The 20,527-nt window shown below is 52.7% G+C and overlaps 1 protein-coding gene across 5 annotated transcripts; it reads left to right on the top strand.

The window, feature by feature from the left end:
• The first annotated feature begins 12,599 nt into the window (after nt 1–12,599).
• On the top strand, nt 12,600–16,396 carry KAZALD1 (Kazal type serine peptidase inhibitor domain 1). Of its 5 annotated transcripts, none has more exons than XM_060033604.1 (6): nt 12,600–12,769; nt 13,174–13,730; nt 14,873–15,033; nt 15,114–15,261; nt 15,446–15,540; nt 15,919–16,396. In XM_060033604.1, exons 2-5 carry the CDS (start codon nt 13,226–13,228, stop codon nt 15,538–15,540), a joined length of 909 nt encoding a protein of 302 aa, XP_059889587.1. In that variant the 5' UTR covers nt 12,600–12,769; nt 13,174–13,225; the 3' UTR covers nt 15,919–16,396. The 5 variants fall into 5 exon arrangements, with proteins under 5 accessions (XP_059889587.1, XP_059889586.1, XP_059889584.1 ...); XM_060033603.1 differs by having other exon boundaries at nt 15,916–16,396; XM_060033601.1 differs by having other exon boundaries at nt 15,446–15,563.
• The last annotated feature ends 4,131 nt before the right edge of the window (nt 16,397–20,527 follow it).

Raw genomic sequence — 20,527 nt, 5'->3', positions numbered from 1 at the left:
TGTAGAAAATTTGGGAACCCCTGCCCTAAATGAATGAAGGAATGAGGGAATATCACTGGGTTGCATTTGGGTCTCAGACCTGGCCCCTCTGTAAGCTCAGCAAGTACTGTGCCTCTGTAGGAAACTTTCTCTTATTAAATTCTTAATAATTGCTTCTGGGGAGTCCTAATCTTGTTTCAGTGATACAGGTGTTCACAATGTGATCAGAGGGTGGTAGAGTGTCCCTAGGGACTGGGGATGGTGGTGGTAACTTGGAAGTCAGAGCCGTGTTGACCTGGTCAGCTCAGAAGATCAGAAGCAAAGGAGAGGATAGAGGCTGAGGACAGTGGGGCGCCGCCTTGACGGCTCTGCTCTGCACCTTCAGCTGGGTTGCACCAGGTAGCCCAGTCTCCTTGGTAAAATCTCCAGAGACCTGCCCCACACTACGCCCCCTGGAGGCCACACTGGGTCTGCTGGACAAATAGACGCGCTATCTCTCAGCCCCTGGAAATCTGGGGCCTTTGATCCGCCCCCATCCCCGGGGAGAGAGGGGGTGGGTGCCGCTGGGCCCCCATGCAGGTCTATGCTTCTCTCTACTTCCCCGCCCGCATCCTCAGGTGACTGGTGGGCGCCTTCCCGGCGCGAAGACTGCAGAACTGGCGGGTCCCTAGCGCCCCGGCTCATATATTAAAGATGCGGAGGCGCCGGGACTGCGGTGCCACAAACATGAAGACAAATTTTTAATCCCGAGCAAAAAGATGCCGGGAGATGGTGGGCACGGGAGAAAAATGAATTAGGTTTTTATTATGTGTTTTATTATGCTGTAATTGAACAGGATTAGGTGAGAATACAATATATTTCTGATGCGGCTGGAGCGGGGAGCGGGCGGGAAAGAGGCTGACAGCGAGCGAGAGACGGCGAATCCCGCAGAGAAGCCGGGGCTCCACGGCGCGGCGGGCCCCAAGGGAGGGCTGAGGAGCGGCTGCGTGGGCGATCCCCTCCCAACCCTGCTTCCCCGGGCAGTTTGGACCTGGATGGGGGTGGGGGTGAGGAGGGCTGCCTTGGGAGGATTGGGTTAGCGGCAGGTCCCGCTAGCATATGCCGGAGGAGGGGACGCGCTTGAGAGTTGGAGGACTGGGAGCTCACAGACCCGCCCCAGAAGGGAAGGTGAGTCACAGAGGGGGAAGGAGCGCAAATAGGAAAAGACGAGGCGCTCTGGAGCCATGGGGTCATGGATGCCCGCGAATTCACACTTGCTCCTAACATCTACCCCCTGCACACGTCGGGCACAGGCCTCGTAGGTCAGCAAACATCGGAGCGCCCACTTTGTGCCCGGCCCTTGCTTACGGCAGGGAGACTCGGGCTTTCAGACCTTCCACCTCCCCGTGTATCCCACCCAACTCCTCTGAAAAGATCCCTAACTACGCAGGTCTAACCCAGCACCTTCCCCCCAGCCCTGCGCCCCCAGGAGGCCTCTTCAGATAAAGGGCGCCCAGGTGAGCCCCACAGCTGGGATTTCGGACGGGAATGGGCGACCCGTCCTCTCACCCCCGGAACCGCCTCCCTCCCCAAGCTTCCTCTCGGTCCGCCGCAGCCCCGACAGCTTCATTAAGGGCCGCCGCCGGCTCCGCGTCTCACCTGCTGCAGCAACGCCTTGCGCTCCGCCAGGCACCCGCTCCTGGCGGTGATGAAGAGGCCCATTAGCCGCTTCTACCTTTAGGGCGGACTGGGCCGCTCTCCCCACCTCCCAATTAGGACATTAGAAACCGTCAACCAAGATTAATAGTTGCCCAGCTTCGGGGCAGGGAGATGAGCCCAGATACGGCTGCAGCGCCGCTCGCTCCGCGCCGGGCCAACCTTGCGCGGGCCGGGCGCACCACTCGCCGCCGCCATCCCTCTTGCCACCTCCTTTTCCGCCCCCAGGCGTCCCTGAGGCTATCGGATGAGTCCCACAGTGGTGTCGGGAGTGTCAGAGACCGGAATTCTAGGCCCTGCTCTGTCTCCGACCTGGGCTTGTTCTGAGGCTAGGCGAGTAGGGGAGGCAGGTGCACCCTCTTCAGGGGTCTCCCCCACCAACCCCAGGGTTTGATTGAAGGATTTCTGACCTTAAATGATGGACTGACCTTCGCTTTCTCGGAGAGGCTTCCTTGACCCCCTCTCCCCCAAGTCAATTCCTTTTCTTATTCTTGCTCATTTCCCCGTGTCATATTTTTCAGTATATGTACCATATGTGTGCTTTCACCTTTATCTGTGTGATTACGTTATTGTCTGTCTCCACCACTGGACTGGGGGCTCCAGGGGGAAGGGACTATCGCTTTGCTCACCATGAGCTCTGGAGCACCTTCAGTAATTGTGTGTTGAATGGATGAGTGGGCAACAGGCTTGTTCCCTGTGTTTTTCGATTGAAATATCTGTTTCCTGTGTAAACTCCCCCACCACCTTCTTAAGCACCCTCACAGCACCTGCACTCTTTCTTCTAATTCGTATTATAATTGTAACTTATTTCTGTAATTATCAGTTTGATGTTTTCTCTCCCTTGAGGTCATAGCTCCCGGAGGGCAGGCAGGAGCTGGGCCCACAGCTGCCTGCCAGCTGGGAGCTCAGCACTTAGTCGGTCAGATTATGGTGCCTGAGGACTCAAGAGCTTTAGAGCTCTTCCAACTCCATTCTTTTGAGGATTCCGTGGCCTAGAGTGGCAAAGTGACTTGCCTGAGGTCACACAACCAACTAGAAGCAGAGCCAGGATGAAAACAACTCTTCTGTCCAACACACTGTGATTTTTCTCCAAAGCTCACATCATCTGGGATCCTGAGGAAGCCCCTTCTGAATTCTGAGGTTTCTAAGCGTTGAGGAATGTGTGGGGTGGTCCCAGGTGTCTCTTCCTTGGCGATGGTGGTCACCCAGAACTAAGCCTTTCCCCCTCCCTCCAGGGGTTTGGGCGCCACATGCACCCTACGCTCTGTGTCAACAGGGGCAAATTCTTTCCATTAAGTCTCGACTCTAGTTTCTTTTCCTTGGATGTAAAACTAGGGGATTCTCATCTCTCCAGGCCTGGAGAGTTATGAACTGTCTCTGATCTTCCTCTCCCATCCCCACATCTACTCCTCACCCCTCAGCTCCAGGGGGGAAATGACTTGGGAGCAGAAAATGAAGGCAACTACAGAGGAAGTACTAAGACGAGAGAGTGGGGGCCTGAGTTCTTCCTCCACCTCGTCACACCCCTCGTGTCACCTCTCTAGAACCCACATACGCTAGGGGGGAAGGGCGGGACCGGGTTTGGGGATGGAGACCAGATCAATACTTCACTAGGTTTTGAAGACCGCAGGCTTTCACCTTGCAGATAATAGGGTGAGCGGCGGTAAACTCTCACCGACAGAAAGGGCTCCCCCGGCCTTAATGAGATAATCAATACTTGTTCTCGGCTTAATTTCCATCTAATTGCTCTTTAACGACGCCGGATAATGGGCCGCCTCCTGTGAGGAGAGAGCTGGCTGGGAATCCGACCCGCCTCGGACTCCCGCCCCTCCTCCCGCAGGCGAGGTGCCCTCGCGCAGGTGGTATGGGGCGCACCCCGCTCCCCCGGCGGGGCTGGAGCTCCCTCCGCCGGCCACCTAGCCCGGCGCTGCCATCTGCCTGCGGCGTTCTCGGCCCTCGCAGAGGGCGCTCCGCGCCTTGGATGCAGGACCCCACCCAAACCGCCGGGGTCAGGGCTCCGGGCCACCCATCTGACTGGGCCGCGGAACCGCTCGGTGCCCTCGCCCCCGGACGGCGCCTCATCCTCCCTGCTACCCGCCGGGCCATGCACGTTGCGGCCCAGCCCCCAGGCCGAGCTGAGGCGCCCCCGGACGCGACCTTTCCTCCTTTCCCTTCCTACCTTCACGCATTGCACGTGGCCGTGGTCCAGAGGCCTTGGGTAAATTGCTGTGTGTCTGCATCTAAGGGGGGCTCCGATGCTATTTTTCCCTGTGAGGTCGCTGTCTGCCTCCTGCAGAGGAGCCTCGCTGGTCACCACAGACCGACCACTCAAGCAAGGAGGGGAGAGGGACAAGAATGAGGAAGGCTGGGGCGGGACCCCTAGGCCCTATGGCTCAGGGGCTCACGCTGCCCTCCAGCTCAGAGAGCCACCACATTTCCAGTCACCATCCCCTCCACCCTAGCCACCTATAGCCAGGAAGATTCCTGCCAACTCTAGCAGTTCAGGTATCAGCTGTAACACCTGTCGCCTCCCACCCGCCTGTCTCAGCACCAGGAGGCGCTGGAGGTTCTCCCCAAGGCCTCTAACGGGGGACTGGCCTGCCTCCCCCCTGCCACCTCCCCAGAAGCCCCAGCTCATCTCTGTTGTCTTCTCTTGATGCCAACCCTGAAGCACTTTGGCCTCAGATGACCAGATGCTGTGACCAACGAGGTTCCCCACCACCTCCCCGCCTCCTGATCTGCCGTCTGGGCGCACACTCACCTGTATTTCTACAGCTTGGCTCCTGAATATAGGGTGTTTAAATTATAAAACACCAGCTGCAGTTCTGGCTCCAGCTGCACTGGAGTTAGGCTGACAAAGATACAGCGATATCGTCAGGATAACAAACGTGATGGTTAGAATCGGGCCTTGGATGTTGGCAGCCCCAGGTTCAAGTCTTGGCTTTGTTGTTTACTGGTCAGTGTGACAGTGGGCAAATTTACCTACAGGTCCAAACCTCAGTTTTCTCATTTAAAAATTAAGGTTAATAATAATACCTTTGTAAGTTTGAAATAAGCTGATGTATGTAAATTGCTTGCCACAGTGCCTGGCACACTGGAACCATTTGATAAGGGGTAGCTATTGTTTTTGTATGTTAGAGCTGAAGTAACCATCTAGTTCAAGGATCATAAACTCAAAGGCCACATGGGCCAGCAAGAATCTTTCTTATGAATTTATTTATTTATTTATTTTTGGCTGCATTGGGTCTTTGTTGCTACGCGCTGTGCACGGGCTTTCTCTAGTTGCGGCGAGCCGGGCTACTCTTTGTTGCAGTGTGTGGGCTTCTCATTGGGTGGCTTCTCTTGTTGTGGAGCACGGGCTTTAGGTGCGCAGGCCTCAGTAGTTGTGGCAGGTGGGCTCAGTAGTTGTGTCTTGTGGGCTCTAGAGCACAGGCTCAGTAGTTGTGGAGCACAGGCTTTGTTGCTCTGTGGCATGTGGGACCTTCCCGGACCAGGGCTCGAACCCATGTCCCCTGCATTGGCAGGCAGATTCTTAACCACTGTGCCACCAGGGAAGCTCGGCCAGCAGGATTCTTATGTGAGGGAAGTAAGCCTGGTTGGGACTGTGGAGAGCTGGAGAGGGCCAGCCTTGCCTGAAACAGCAGCCAATGCTCATCTTCAATGGTTGCAGGGTGGACTAGATTCCCTGGGTTTTCTTTTTTCCCAAAAAATCTGGCAGCACTAGGAGCTTAGATATTAGCTCCAACTTTCCTCACTTCCTTATCTCAGCACTAGAAGCAGCTGGCCTTAGGCCTCTCTGAACATCCTGGCCTAATGACTCCGGCCCCTAAATTCTGGATTTTTATATAAAATTTCTCATTATTTAAATATTGGCAATTAAGAAAAAAGAACCCACTGTGCCAAATACAACATGTTTGAAGGCTGAATTCATCTTCGTTTCTCAGAACAAACTGAGGTTCAGATGGGTCACAGCTGCTGGCAAAGTTGACTGGAAGCCTGGATTCTATGTTAAAATAAGAACTTCTCGGAGGCCCTTCCTAGACTGTGGGGCATTTTAAGCTGCCTCCCACTGCAGCTACTGCCTGCTTTGCAGACAGCACCCGGCAGCTGGGCCAGTGTTAGCACTTGACAGTTCCCAACGCACAAGACTGATATACGGCAGCCTTCGCTCTTGTGATAAATCCAAATTCTTTAAAAATGTTGTAGGGCTTCCCTGGTGGCGCAGTGGTTGAGAATCTGCCTGTCAATGCAGGGGACACGGGTTCGAGCCCTGGTCTGGGAAGATCCCACGTGCCGCGGAGCAACTAGGCCTGTGCGCCACAACTACTGAGCCTGTGCGTCTGGAGCTTGTGCTCCGCAACAAGAGAGGCCGCGACAGTGAGAGGCCCGCGCACCACGATGAAGAGTGGCCCCCGCTCGTCGCAACTAGAGAAAAGCCCACGCACAGAAACAAAGATTCAACACAGACATAAATAAATAAATAAATAAATAAATAAAACAATGTTGTAGAGGGCAGTGTGACAGCAGGTCAAGTCCCAGGACCCCAAAGATTTCAGTCCCTTAACTTAAAGCGCCATATTTCTACACAATTCTTGAGCTCAACTTCCGTGTGATTCTATTCAACAAATTTCCCACTGGGGTGTCCCCCAGTCAGGGGACAGAACCAGCAGGAGGCTTGCCAGGCAGAGTTCACCTGATCGTCATCTTTTGGTACCTCTCTCCCTGTTTCTTACTCCTGGGGAGAATGGTGGAAAATACACGAAGGAATTGGGGATTTGTGAGGCTGTGCATATCGACATGTAAGGTTTCTGGACTTTTTTTTTTAAGGTTTATGGACTCAATAACATGCTCAAAGGTTTATGCTGAGCCTCATGTTTCTTCTTTCAAGCCCATGTTCTTTCTAACACGTTTGTCCTGATAGCACCGAATTGCCCATACTGAACAGAGGTGGCAGTTGTTCTCTGCTCAGCATTATACTTACCATATTCTGATGCTCTCCGGGAGTCCAGGATCCTATGTGTGATTTGGTTGCCTAAACACCAAGTAGTTCCTGGCTTGCTGTTAAGTTCTCTCTATTTTCCATCAGCCCTTGGGAAAGCATCCCACCATTTTTTCCTTGGAATTCTAGCATGCATTTCCCAACTTCTTCCTTGGCTTCAAGGAAACAGCCAGCTCAGGAGAGTCTTGGATATTAACCTATTGCCCAACTCCCCACAGAAGCCAATGCTAAACTGTGTTATGTCTTAAGAGCAAAGGTTGAAAGTGGAATGTAAGCAAGGATACTGTCACTAACAAATGTAGCTTGGGGTCCAAGAACTTTTCCTCGTCCATATGGTCTTGATGGGGCTCTCAGACAGATGACCTCCTCCCTCTACAGAGGTTATCTTAATTTTGATTCCCCAGAAAGCAGAACCTAAGACAGGGATTGTTTGGGAGGTTATCCCAGAAAACACAGTGAAAGAGAGGGGAAGTGACAGAAGGGAGGAAAAGTAAATAAAAGGTGCATCAGTAAGGGGGAGCCCTTCTGCAGGCCTGAAGAGAATACAGCACAGAATTATTCCACTGAAAGGAAAGGAAGCAGGGGTATTTATCCTCCAACTCCTGGGCCTCGCTGGCTATGGCTTGCTCCTGAATTAACTCTGTGGCATTTTTAGACTGCCCTGCTAGCTGAGCTCACTCTAGGGGCCAGAGGACTCCTTCAGGTAGAGAGACCCATGAGATTGTACAGGAACTGTCTGCAAGTAACCTTTGCGGGGCGGGGCATCGACTACACCTGCTGCAGAGGAGACGAGCTCCAGGCTGGTCAGGCCTCAGCCACGTGATTAATTCCTGTTGAGCACATCACCCCAGTAGAGTCAATAACATATTTCCCTGCAATTTGATGTACTGATGCTTTTTCTGGGAGCCATAAGTATAACGTAGGCTGGAGCTGCTTATGGCCTTCTTCCTTGGCTGCTTAGAAGAAAACATTAGGAGATTCATCAGTTTGGATATATTGGTGTGACTTTCAGGATAAAGGTCTGTGCCAGACATAGAAGTTTGGTAATCATCTGGACATTATATAAAATAATGGTGGAAGGAATGAGGAGTCACTGTAGAGGTGTCAGCAGGAAGGTATCTCACTGGCCTCACACAAAATTGTCAAGTAAAAAGTCAGGTGGGACTGAAGAGCCTTCTGCTTTGGAGAACACCACTTGTCATCACCAAATCTTCCCTTCCAGGTGTGCCATAACAACAAGTAGACTTCAACCAGTGAACCTGGGACTCTCCCCATGCCCACAGCTGCCCCAACAGGTAGATGTAGAGTGGAAAGTGTGAGAGTATTAGCTATCCTGACAACTAGCCTCCCTTCCCTTCAGTGACTCTGGGTAATAATTGAAAAGGCAACTTATATATTAAATGACATTTTATCTAGTATTGCAGATTCTACTGGCTTTTCCCTTGGCATGAGCTTTAGCTTCTCATACGCCAGAAGACTCATTAACTCACCTCATGGTTACATAAACCTATGTATGTGATAAATTTTCAATTATAAACACACACACACGAATACATGTAAAAACAGGTGAAATCTGAATTAATGCCCATAGTTTAATTAATAGTATTGTAGCAATGCCAATGTCCTGCTTCTGATAATTATACTATGGTTAAATAAAATATTATCATTGGGTCAGGGTGAGTGAAGGGTACATGGGAACCTTCTGTGCTATTTTTGTAATTTCTATACAAGTCTAAAAATTATTTCAAAATAAAGCTTTTTGAAAATCCAGGGGAGGAAATCCTTGTGGGATGGGTCATGTTAGAATCTTAGGCTCTAAAATATTTATTTAATGGCTAAAACTAAAAAGACTGACAATACCAAGTGTTGGCAAGGATGTGGCATAATGGGGAAAAAATTTGGAAAAATGGTTTGGTAGTAACTACTGTTGAATGCATGCATATCATGAGAAGCAGCAATTCCATTCCTAGGTGTATCCTAACTTATATAAAAGTCAAAAATATAGAGCTTAGACGTGGTTATCCAGGGGGAAAAGGAGGGATTAATCATGATGGGGGCTTCTGGGGGTGTTAACAATGTTGTATTTCTTGACCTGGATGATGATCACATGAGTGTTTATTTTGTAATAATTAATCAAACTCTATATCTACTTTGTGCACTTTTCTGCTTGTCTGTTATATTTCAAAATTTAAAAAAAAAGGTTAAAAACAAAGAGAACAGAAATACAGAAAGAGTCAATGATTTTACATCACTTCTAAGTTTATCAATACAAAATGTGGCCACATTGTTAGGTCAGATGGAGCTATGATTTCCATCTCAAAGGTGGATGGGGGACTTCCCTGGTGGCGCAGTGGTTAAGAATCTGTCTGCCAATGCAGGGCACACAGGTTCGAGCCCTGGTCTGGGAAGATCCCACATGCCACAGAGCAACTAAGCCTGTGCGCCACAACTACTGAGCCTGTGCTCTACAGTCCACGAGCCACAGCTACCAAAGCCCATGTGCCTATAGCCTGTGCTCCGCAACAAGAGAAGCCACCACAGTCAGAAGCCTGTGCACAGCAATGAAGAGCAGCCCCCGCTCACCGCAACTAGAGAAAGCCCACGCGCAGCAACGAAGAAGACCTGATGCAGCCATAAATTAATTAATTAATTAATTATTTTAAAAAAAAGATGGATGGGAAACTGGGATCCTGGGGGAAGGAGTTGCCTCCTGTGACATAAGAAAAGTAAGCTGAAGAAAATTTTCACCTGATTTCTTTCTGCATGTCACAAAGCTCATTCAAGTTGCCTTAATGTTTTGGTATTCCAGAGAGCTAGTCTGCTGGGTGTTCCAGCTTTCATTTCGTAATGCTTTTTGTTGCTGAATTATAATGCTTATCTTCCCACCTGGTTAGCCCAACGTTCTACATTTATTTCAACATCCTAATTTACCTATAAAAGTAGCCTCTACTTTTTTATTATGAAAAATAATTTTACAAAATAAAGGATTGTGAGCATTATACTCAACCATTTGCCTTGTTCCACTCTCTTAGGGTGTTTATTGATGATATATATAATATTTACACAGCTGTGATCAGTATTCATATACTTCTCCTCTTCACTTAACTCTATTTTCCAACATGTATTTTTCATTTTGACCGAGTTCACCAGTTTGTCGTAGTAGGTAGCTACAAGGTATTCCGTCTTAATTATTTATGTTGAGATTTTTTTGACTTAACTGATTCTAATGTTCACTGGAAGCACAATTTCTCTGTATCCATTTCTAACGGGTCAATCTGGACCATCTATTTCACTTCTGCTTTTTCCAAAGTTGCAACCCTATAATTTTCACTAGTTGTGTCAAAATAGGGTTCAAGAAGTGACAGGTTAGAATGTGTGGGTCCTCCCAAGTAATTTCTTACCAAACTGATCCTTTATGCTGTGTTTCATCTTAGGTTGTTCATTTGTCTAGGACCCATTTCATTCTGTCATTGTATTTAACAATTATCTCATGGGTCAGTGGCTGAAAGAAAGTAAATGTATGATAACCGTGAACTCCAGGCTATGGCTCACAGTGGAAAGCAAACTATATTCTATACCCCATTCCTTCTTCAGTACAAGCATCTATAGGAAAGAGTAAGGAGAGGAAAGAGGCAGGATTATCTGTTCTTCAACAAATTTTAACTTCACCCTCCTCACCTGAATCTAGTCTCCCTCATGCCGATGCAAAGGATGCTGCCACCTGGCTTCTTTCCTTGCAGTAGTCACATCATCTGAATTAAGAGAATCCTTTTCCTGTGGCCCAACAATTTTGCATGATCCGGTCAAACTGAGTCAACATTTTCAAAGTGTAAGTATGCAAATTTATTAAATTTATTTATTTATTTACTATTTACGATGCGAATAGATGTTACTGAATGTGTTTTGGAGCCTTAGTGGATCAAGTGTCAGATGATGGGGATCTGGGAAAGTATCTAAACTTTCAAATTGTGTCTTATGCAAAAAATTCCCTTCTAAACGTATTTTATGTTGAGTTTTCCTGAAACAAATCTTTACTTAATAAAAAAAGATGTCCTGTAGAGTCAACAACTTTGGTGCCTACTGTATGCATGGTCCTGTTCTCGTCACCAACCGCAAGACCACCAGAGGGCGCTCGTTCCCTGTCTATCCAGCCTTCGTCAGCGACTCCGAAAATCCACGTTAAACTTGACTTTCACACTCAGGAAAAGTCTTCCACATTTAATCCACAAATATTTACCGACAATTTATTGGGCTGCCAGGAGAGGGGCTAGGTTCACAAGATACAGTGGTGAGTTAGTCACAATTCCTAATACCAGACGTAAAGAGCACAGCAGAGACTGAAAGTAAACAACCGGCTACAACAAGGTGGGTAAGTGAAGAGTTTCTAGATCTGTGGAGTTTGTTATTTAAATATTGGCTCCTGGTTTTAGAAGCCGGTAACAATTCATTAAGAGATCCCGGATTGCTTCCGCTCTGTAACCCGGACATCGATCTCAGCCCTCATGGTACTTTGTAAACCAGAGCCAGAGACCTGTCCTTGGGTGGCTCCATTAGTCAGCTCCGCAATTTCAAGTCCCCCATCCCCCTTTTTTTTCAGGGCTTCCCGCAGTTCTCTTACAGTTCACTTCTGCCCCAGGTCGACACTCTCAGTTGCCCCCCAGGGCCAAGGACAAGGAATTACCCACAACTATCAGCCTTACCGGGCTCCACCCATTCTTTTTACGGTTTAAAACCCGCGGGCTTTTCCTGTTCTGAATTCCTAGACTTCCTTCCTGTTTTGATTCTCGCGACAGTTACGAGACATCGCGTGAAGTTTGCGTCCCTTCACGCGTCTGCGTTTTAGAGACTAGGGTGACTGTGTATCTGGCTACGGCCACCTCAGTAGAGCCATTCGAGGGAACCCCTAAATGAAGAGGCTTGGCTGCGTTCAGGTCAGGAGAGAGAGTGACCGCTTCCGAGAGCTCGACTCCCCGGCACCCAGTGCGCATGCGGAGCCAGTCCTCCTGGGCGGTCCAGAGGCCGAGGCCCAGCCGCTAGCTTCGCGGTTGATGGAGAGGCCGGTGTCCACCCCGGGCCAGGTCCTTCCGGAGGGAGCCTGACTGAATAACGTCCCCTCCCTGGCTGCAAAGCTCAGTCTCCGCCCCCTACAAACTGGACTGCAGCGCGGTTTCTGTAAGCCGCTGGGGGCAGGCCGGGGCGGGGCCTGGCAGACCCCCGGTACGGAGGTCGGGCCTCCAGGAATGTTCTCCTCCCCGCCCCCAGCCCGAAGTGCCACGGTGGCGCCGGTGGCGGCCGCGAGACCGAATGCCTCTGGCCCTGCCGGCCTAGCAACCATAACCTGTAATTCTGACCCGGAGCGCTGCCCACTGGGGAGGCGCCCCGCCCACCTCTCCCAGCGGCCGCCGGTCGGCTGGGACCTCTATAATCACCCGGCTCCTCCTCGGGTTGGAGCACCTGCCGGATGTGGGGAGGGAGGAGGAGGCCAGATGTGAGGAGGCAGAAGTAAACGCCGAGTCTCTGGTCCGCGACTTGGTGGGGAAGTGGGGTGGACAAGCCTGCAATCGCCCCTGGGCTGCGGGGAGACGACGTTGGTTGGCTTTGCCCTGCAGGAGCGCCCGACTTGGCACAAGAATTCCTACCTCCTTGTCATTTTTGCAGCTGCTCTAGCGGATTGGACTGTAAAGTCAGATGGGACAGGGCCTAGCCTTTCAACCAACTCTAACTTCCCAGCTACCCCACACCCTCCCATCCCCTACTCCGAACCCGCACTCCACCCCATCTCTAGTCCTTTCCCAGCTTGGGTGTCCGGTTACTACTGTGAGTTTGGACCAGGCTAGGGGGAAGTGGCCCAGGAGGGTCCCGTACGGCTGCATGAAATTGGCAGCTTCAGAACTAGGGGAGGGGGTGGGGTATGCAACGTCGAGGGGCGGGGAGAGGGGGCGGAGGAGCTGCTCTGTGAGTGCAAGTCCGTGGACTCTGTCAGAGATTCTCAAGTCGGAGCAGAGGTGGCAGGCGGGCCCACCCGATTCCTTTCCACTGCCTGCTTTTTCGGACAGGAGTCACGGCTGCTCTGAGGGGCATAGTCCCGGACACCAGGTGAGCGCTCTGGGCCCCAGGGCATCACCCCACCCCCACCCTAACTCACACAACCTCCCCCGCTCCGCCCCCCTTCCACCCTTATTAACAACTCCTTCCTCCTGGGACCAGCCATTCCCACCCACCTCTAGGGCAGGAAGCTTCGAAGTTGGATGGTTTGTAGTGGTGGTGGTAGAGGTGGTGCGCGTGTGTGCATGAGCTTTATCGCTCCCTCCACTCACCTCTCCCCAACCCCCAAGAACAGCCCAATCAATTACCACCCAGCGTAACTGGATGACCCCTCCTATGACCCTTCGACACTTGACTCCAGGGTAGCAGGGGAGGGGGCAGTGCTAGGGTCCAAGTTGGTACGAGTAACAAGGAGGTTGCTTCTGACCTCCTGACCTGGTTTCCATCCCCGGCAGGGTGCCACGCACGCGCTGAAGCCCCTAGTGCTCTCGAGGCTTCCAGCTAATCATGCCCCAGCCGCCCGCAGCTGCCTTGCCGCTGCCCGTGCTGCTGCTACTCCTGGTGGTGCGGACGCCGTCCCCGGCTGGCGCGCGGCCATCCCTAGGCCCCGATTACCTGCGGCGCGGCTGGCTACGGCTGCTGGCGGAGGGCGAGGGCTGCGCTCCCTGCCGGCCAGAAGAGTGCGCCTCGCCGCGGGGCTGCCTGGCCGGCCGGGTGCGCGACGCGTGCGGCTGCTGCTGGGAATGCGCCAATCTCGAGGGCCAGCTCTGCGACCTGGACCCCAGTGCCCACTTCTACGGGCGTTGCGGCGAGCAGCTTGAGTGCCAGTTGGACGCTGGTGGCGACCTGAGCCGCGGAGAGGTGCCCGAGCCGCTGTGTGCCTGCCGCTCGCAGCGCCCTCTCTGCGGTTCCGACGGCCGCACCTACGCTCAGATCTGCCGCCTGCAGGAGGCGGCCCGCGCTCGGCCGGACGCCAACCTCACCGTGGCGCACCCCGGGCCCTGCGAATCGGGTACGCACGGCCCACGACCCCCACCCCCGCCACTTGGGTTTCCAAAAGGCGTTGCTCCCCGGTCCCCGACGGCATTGGTCTCTGGCCAGCGGAGCGAAAAAGTTGACGCCAGGGAGGGCTCGAGTCCATTATAAGAGTTTGCTCTCGGGGCCGGTCCGCAGAAGCCACCGCCTGAAGGTGCGGGTCCGGAGCTTTGTCAATAAGCAGCGTGCGCTGGGGCGCGTGAAAGCTCCAGACCTGGCTGGCAGAGACCAACCCTCTGAGAGAGCAGGCACATAGCCAACGCTTGGCCTCAAAATTGAGAGAGTGAAGAGAGACTCTCAGACTTTGCCCAGACCACTAGAATTCAGGCAGGGAAACTTGGGTTCCTGTGAGATGCAATCCGGTTTCGTTTGGGCGGCTCCGTAGAGCCAGTGCTTAGTTAACCTAGTCTCCGGGCCTCTGCCTGCGCTCCCCTTTCCTCTGCGTTTAGGGCTTAGTGGAGCAGGGGGACTCTTCTAGCTCCTCCTCCCCCATCCCAGCGGGCTGAGGGCTATTCAAGCCTCAAGTTTTCTTTGGCAGCTCTAGTAACCTTCACTTCCTGAGCCCCTTTGAGGGGTCTGGCTTGGCTGGGGCTGCTGGGAAAGTAAACGCGCTGCTGGAGGGTCCCCCCACGACCCCAGGCTTTCTGCCTGCTGCCCAGATTGATTTCAGTGTCCTTGCCTTTGCCACGTGGACTGCCCCGCCACCAGGGTGGGGTGGGGGAAGGGCTGATCTTCGGGACTTTGGCAGCAGGACCTGGTTAGAGAACGGGGAGGGTGTGGGGGAGGGAGGTGTTGCTTACAAGTCCAGCAGGGTAGGGGCCTAGAGGGTGGAATGAGGACAGGGGAGCAATCAGGGACAGAGTGTGGTTGCCAAGCTGAGGTGTGGGTCTCTGTGCTTGTTTGCGCATTTTGTCTGCCTGTGCATTTCCACCGCTGTGTTCCCACCCTTGTGTGTACCTGCAGCTACATTTGTGTATGTGTCATGTCATGTTTATGGATGTGTATTTACTTCAGCATATATGTATTCCCTCACAAACACATTCAAAATGGTTTGTATATGGGGTCCTTGCTGGGCTGGATGTGCCATCCTGTTCTTAGGCCTCCTATCTCCACCCCCAGAGCCCCAGATTGTGTCGCATCCATATGACATTTGGAACGTGACGGGGCAGGATGTGATCTTTGGCTGTGAAGTGTTTGCCTACCCCATGGCTTCCATTGAGTGGAGAAAGGACGGCTTGGACATTCAGCTGCCAGGGGATGACCCCCACATCTCTGTGCAGGTAGGGACAGGGAGCAGAGGCCTCCCTGGGGCAGCCCACCGTCCCTCTAGAACGATGCTGCTGACTCCTCCTGGCTCCAGTTTAGGGGTGGACCCCAGAGGTTTGAGGTGACGGGCTGGCTGCAGATCCAGGCTGTGCGTCCTAGCGATGAGGGCATCTACCGCTGCCTGGCCCGCAATGCCCTCGGCCAGGTTGAGGCCCCAGCTAGCCTGACAGTGCTCACACTGGGTAAGGGAGAGCCCTGAGCTCTGGGGGCTGGGGGAAGGTGGTGGATTCATGCCTTTGAATGTGTGTCCATGTGTGTATATGCATGTGGGTACACACACAAGCATGGCTTTCTCACAGACTGGGATACATGGGCACTGACAGCCCTCTTTCCTGTTCCCTCTCCTTTGTCCCCATGTGTTTGCAGACCAGCTGAACTCCACAGGCATCCCCCAGCTGTCATTCCTGCACCTTTTTCCTGAGAAGGAGGCTGAGAGTGAAGAGGCCGAGGATTACTACTAGGTCCAGAGCCGTGGCCCATGGGGGTGGGTGAGTGGGGATAGTTTTCAACCCTGCTCTTGAAAAGATCTAGAAAGGGGGAGCAGGGCCCCTTCACAGATCGCTTTAATGCCCTTAGTAGGGGAGATGTGATGGTGGTGGGAGAGACAAAAGTTGGAGGGTAAGGAGAGAGGCAGCGACTAGGGGAGGTGGGATGCAGAGGGGCCCATGCAGGAGGTGCTCTGGCCAGGACAGTCTCCTGTGTGGACCAACCAGGCATTAGGCAATAGCTGCCTGCTGGTCTCTAGGCTGCGTGGGGGGGGTGGTGGGGGTAGAGGTGGGGAGGAGTGGAGCTGACACAAAGGGGTGCAGACAACAGGATCCTTTACTTCTTTCCAGCAGCCCTCCCTCCAGCTCTGCTCAGCCAGTCTTCTGACTGCCCTTCTGCACAGCTCCTGCTGTTATTTTCCTAGTCCCTAGTCTTTGCCTAACCTCAGTCTACCCTTTCTTGAAACTCACCTTCTAGAAAATTTCCCTCTCTCTAAGTCCCAATTGCACATACTAACTGCAATCCTCTTTGCTGTTTGCCATCTGCTGTCCAGGAAGGCACGATGGAGCGTGGTTTAGCTCAGTGCAGTAAGATGGGCATTTGGGCATGTCTGATTTTCCTGTCGTTCTGGGAACTCCATGAGGGCAGTACCATATATTATACCACTTTGTACTGGACGATGCCTAGCACAAGACTAGGCACAGTAGGCACGCAATAAAGATTTATGAACAAACTGAGACAGATGGTTCATGCAGATTTGCACACAGAGACCGCATTTCTCTGGGAGGCCTCCCAGGGTAGTAGGACTCTGGCTTCCAGAAGCTGTAGGTCCTGCTGTTTAAGCACATGCCTGCCAGATGTAGAGGAAGCTTGAGCTGGGGCCTCCCCCCGCCCCAGGCAGGAAGGTTGGAGCCATCTGGTTGGGAGGGAGGGTATCCCCCCAGTCTGCACTCCATTGGGGCTGGTCTAGAGATAGATTGCCTGCCTCTCTGTCCCCTCCCCATGCAGAATGGGAAACCAGATCTATGTGGGTAGGACCCAGTATGAAAGCATAAACTGGATGGAGGAGGGGAGAAGTTTGGTCACATGTATGGGCCACACCCTAGGATTTCCCTACGAAGCCGCCCATTTCCCAGCCGAACCCAGACAAAATCATGGTAAGCTTTTTTCTCGTCTGCCCCAACTGTGACTTGTCTTCTCTGGCTGGAGGTGCCTCACAGAGCCGTACTCTTTTGCTCCCGAAATCTCTCTCCACACTCCCCTTACCTCGCCCAGGGACACTGGTGAGGCGAACTGTTTATTGACTGACTAAAGGAGAAAATGAAAGCTTAAGTTGGCGAGGCCAAGACCCCCGTGTGTGGGTGTCAGAGGCCTCCTACGCGCCTGGGTTCCACCCGAAGCCTGGCGCCACACAACGGGAGAGGTCGTAGTTGACTCGGTGTCTGAGCTTGTCCTCTGGGGCCCAACGCAGGGAGCCCGGCCTCTTGGGAGGGGCGTGGCCCGGACCCCAACCTAAGGGCTTCGCTGCCCCTCCCGCAGAACCTCAGGACTCGTCCAGAGGCTAAGTCAGAGGACAGCTCTCGTTGCCGAGTCCTGGCTGGAGTCCGGCGTTTCCAGCAGCACTCAACAGCTCGAGCGGGTTGGATACTTGGGGCGAATTTTAAGTTGACCGCGAAAGTAGGGATAGGGATGTGAGCAGTATGGTGGGGGCAGGAGGGTCAGGCCGTTCAGCGTCCGGCCGAGAAGGAGGTCTGCTCCGCGCTGAAAGGGGACTGGGGTCTGGGTCCCCCAGCAGCCAGGGAATCCGCCACTGACTTGTTCTTCGCCGGCGACTCCCGGCCAGCTGGGCTCGAAGGCGCCCCCTGGTGGGCCCATCGATCCTACCGCGCCCACTTGCAGAGCAGAGGCTCCGCACGATCCTAGAGGGTCACACGCATCTCCAGAACCCGTACAACTCCATCACTTTTGCAGATATTACAGGATGTTCAGGTGCAGCCTCCTTATAGCCTCAGTTTCCCCCTCCGCGGTGCTACAGGTTCAGGCCCCACAGCCTTGAATAGGAGGAACCCCTGCTGCGCATACCCCCCCCCCCACCTGCTCCAGCGGACTGGCTTTAATAACGTCGCTGGAAAGTGACACGCGATTTATTATTAAAGAATTGCTGGGACGGGAAAGGTTTAATAAACGCGCTGCAATGCCGAGGATTATTCTCCGCAAATAAATGAGAACGCGGGCGGCGTTTTAATAAATAATTTCCCGCAGCTCCCGGGGGAGGAGAGGGGAGGTGGAGGGGGAAGCCGAGCTGCTGCCAGTACTCCCGACTTCGCCTCCCCACGGGTTTCCAAGCCTTCCTCGCGTTTTTCGTCCTAGGTTGCTCACACCCGACGTATGAGGTTCCAGGGGAGCTGACTCGCAGTGGTCTAGGTCTGGAGGCAGGAGAGGCTCTGCCCCATCCTACTTCCCCCATCTCTGGGATTTTAAGTAGTTTGCCTAAGATGAGCAAATGCGCTTCCTTCCAGCTCTGAACCAGAGGTCTGAAGTCAAGACTGGACCGGGGCAGGAAGGGTTAAACCGGGACCAGCCGCTCCCAGGCTGAGGGTACTAAGTCCCAGGGCCTAGCCACTCTCCTCCCAGCTTTTGGCTGACCCGGCTGGGCGTCCCAGGCAGGATGTGGGGAGTAAGCCGCCAAAGGGGGCTGTGTGTACCGGTGTGTAGGTGCTACAAGTGTCCAAATGTCCTCGACTCACTCCTTGGGCCATTTTGGGGAATAGGGCCACTGAAGCCGGTTGCTTGTTAGTTCGAAGGCTTCAAGGAAGGGTCCTTGAGCCGCGCTGGTCTGAGTCGAGGGAGTCCAGGTGAAGTCCAACCGCTAGCTCTTTGGTGAACAGGGTGTGTGTATGTGTGTGTGGATCTGAGGGCTGAGCAGATCTGGAGCCCCAAAGGGGAGTCCACTTCTCCAACAGAAGCCTGGAGGCCCAAGAGGATGAATCTGATTTAAGAGAGGGCAGAGATTGCAGGCTTTGGGCACCAAGGACAAGCGCATCAGTCTTGTAGGTAGGGGACAGGGCAGTGCCTGGGGTACGCCGGCTCTGCAAGCTTTGGGCCTAGGCGGAGAGAGACACGTCTGGCGACACCTCTGGCAACACTTGGGAGTACAGGAAGTGGTGAAAGAGTGCCATCTGGTGGTTATTTCTGGTTGTAGCAGCCAAACCTGGGCCTAGGGTCTTGAGACAGTTAAATTGACTGGAAAAATTTGAGTATAAAGGTGCTTGAGGGCTTCCCTGGTGGCGCAGTGGTTGAGAGTCCGCTTGCCGATGCAGGGAACACAGGTTCGTGCCCCGGTCCGGGAATATCCCACATGCCGCGGAGCGGCTAGGCCCGTGAGCCATGGCCGCTGAGCCTGCGCGTCCCGAGCCTGTGCTCTGCAACGGGAGAGGCCACAACAGTGAGAGGCCCGCGTACCGCAAAAAAAAAAAAAAAAGTGCTTGATTTGTATTCATATACATATGTGAAGGTGCACATGTATATGTAGTATATATGTGATATCTATAATATGTTCATACTATTTATGTGTGTATATGTGTCTACATGCACTGTGTACATGTATGTATAGGTAGGTACATCACAATGTTATGTATGTAGATTATCTAAATGCAGATATATGTATGTAGATAACCATGTAGGTGCATATATGTATGTGTGTACATAAGCACTGTATATATGGATGTGTTGTTATATGTGTATATAGCTGTATGTATACATTTATTTGCAAGTACATGTTCTATTATTTGCCTTTCTTTCAACAAATTTTTTTTTTTTTATGCGGTACGCGGGCCTCTCGCTGTTGTAGCCTCTCCGGTTGCGGAGCACAGGCTCCGGACGCGCAGGCTCAGTGGCCATGCCTCACGGGCCCAGCCGCTCTGCGACATGTGGCATCCTCCCGGACCGGGCACAAACCCGTGTCCCCTGCATCGGCAGGTGGACTCTCAACCACTGCGCCATCAGGCAAGCCCTCTTTTTTTTTTTCTTTTAATTTATTTTATTTATGTTATTTTTGGCTGCGTTGGGTCTTCGTTGCTGCACGCAGGCTTTCTCTAGTTGCGGCGAGCAGGGGATACTCTTCGTTGTGGTGCACGGGCTTCTCATTGCAGTGGCTTCTTTTGTTGTGGAGCACAGGCTCTAGGCACGCGGGCTTCAGTGGTTGTGGCACGTGGGCTCAGTAGTTGTGGCTCGTGAGCTCTAGAGCGCAGGCTCAGTAGTTGTGGCGCACGGGCTTAGTTGCTCCACGGCATGTGAGTTCTTCCTGGACCAGGGCTCGAACCCGTGTCCCCTGCATTGGCAGGTGGATTCCTAACCACTGTGCCACCAGGGAAGTCCCCTTACATTCTATTCTAAGATGTGCATGTGAATTAATTATATACATGTATGTTTACAGGATTGTGTGTGCATGTATATATGTATAACTCTGTTTACATATATATATGTGAGGAATAGACAGGCTTAAATACTCTGGTGGGCTTGGAGATTCCCTGTTTTTTTGTTTAAAAGCTCAGGTCCTGTCACCTAGGACTCTATTTCTAAGTGTGTAGGCAGCTGAGGGCAGAGGGAAAGAGGCTGGAGACATAGGCTGATTACCTCCTAGGATATGTTTTGGTTATTTCCTCAGCCCTCTGAATGACTAGGTTCTTTCTAAACAGGGAACAGCTAGGTAAGTCCACTTAGAGTGATGGAATGTTAATGAAGATCAATTCTCACCTCTCTGCTCAAAGCAGAGCACCTTAGGAGGAAGGATGATGGGTTGGGGATGGGTGGGAATGGAGTCTGGGAGGCTTGGGGTAGGAATAGTTTCTCGGAGGGCAGTGGTGGGTGCATTTAGAGACTGGAAGAGATCCAGTCTGGGAGGTAGTGATGGAAGCTCTGGGACTCAGTTGCAGATAATGGGGGTGATTTGAGAACTCTTGG

Source organism: Delphinus delphis, chromosome 16 (genome assembly GCF_949987515.2).
Source record: "Delphinus delphis chromosome 16, mDelDel1.2, whole genome shotgun sequence".
NCBI lineage: Eukaryota > Metazoa > Chordata > Mammalia > Artiodactyla > Delphinidae > Delphinus > Delphinus delphis.
The sequence above is the reverse complement of the archived record's forward strand: the minus strand, read 5'-3'. Positions and strand labels throughout refer to the sequence as shown.

Excerpts from the sequence above, each read along its gene's own strand:
- KAZALD1 (XM_060033604.1), top strand. The coding sequence starts at position 13,226 with ATGCCCCAGCCGCCCGCAGCTGCCTTGCCGCTGCCCGTGCTGCTGCTA. Across the intron at positions 15,034-15,113 it reads ACCCCCACATCTCTGTGCAG|TTTAGGGGTGGACCCCAGAG; the intron begins GTAGGGACAGGG and ends TCCTGGCTCCAG. Across the intron at positions 15,262-15,445 it reads CCTGACAGTGCTCACACTGG|ACCAGCTGAACTCCACAGGC; the intron begins GTAAGGGAGAGC and ends ATGTGTTTGCAG.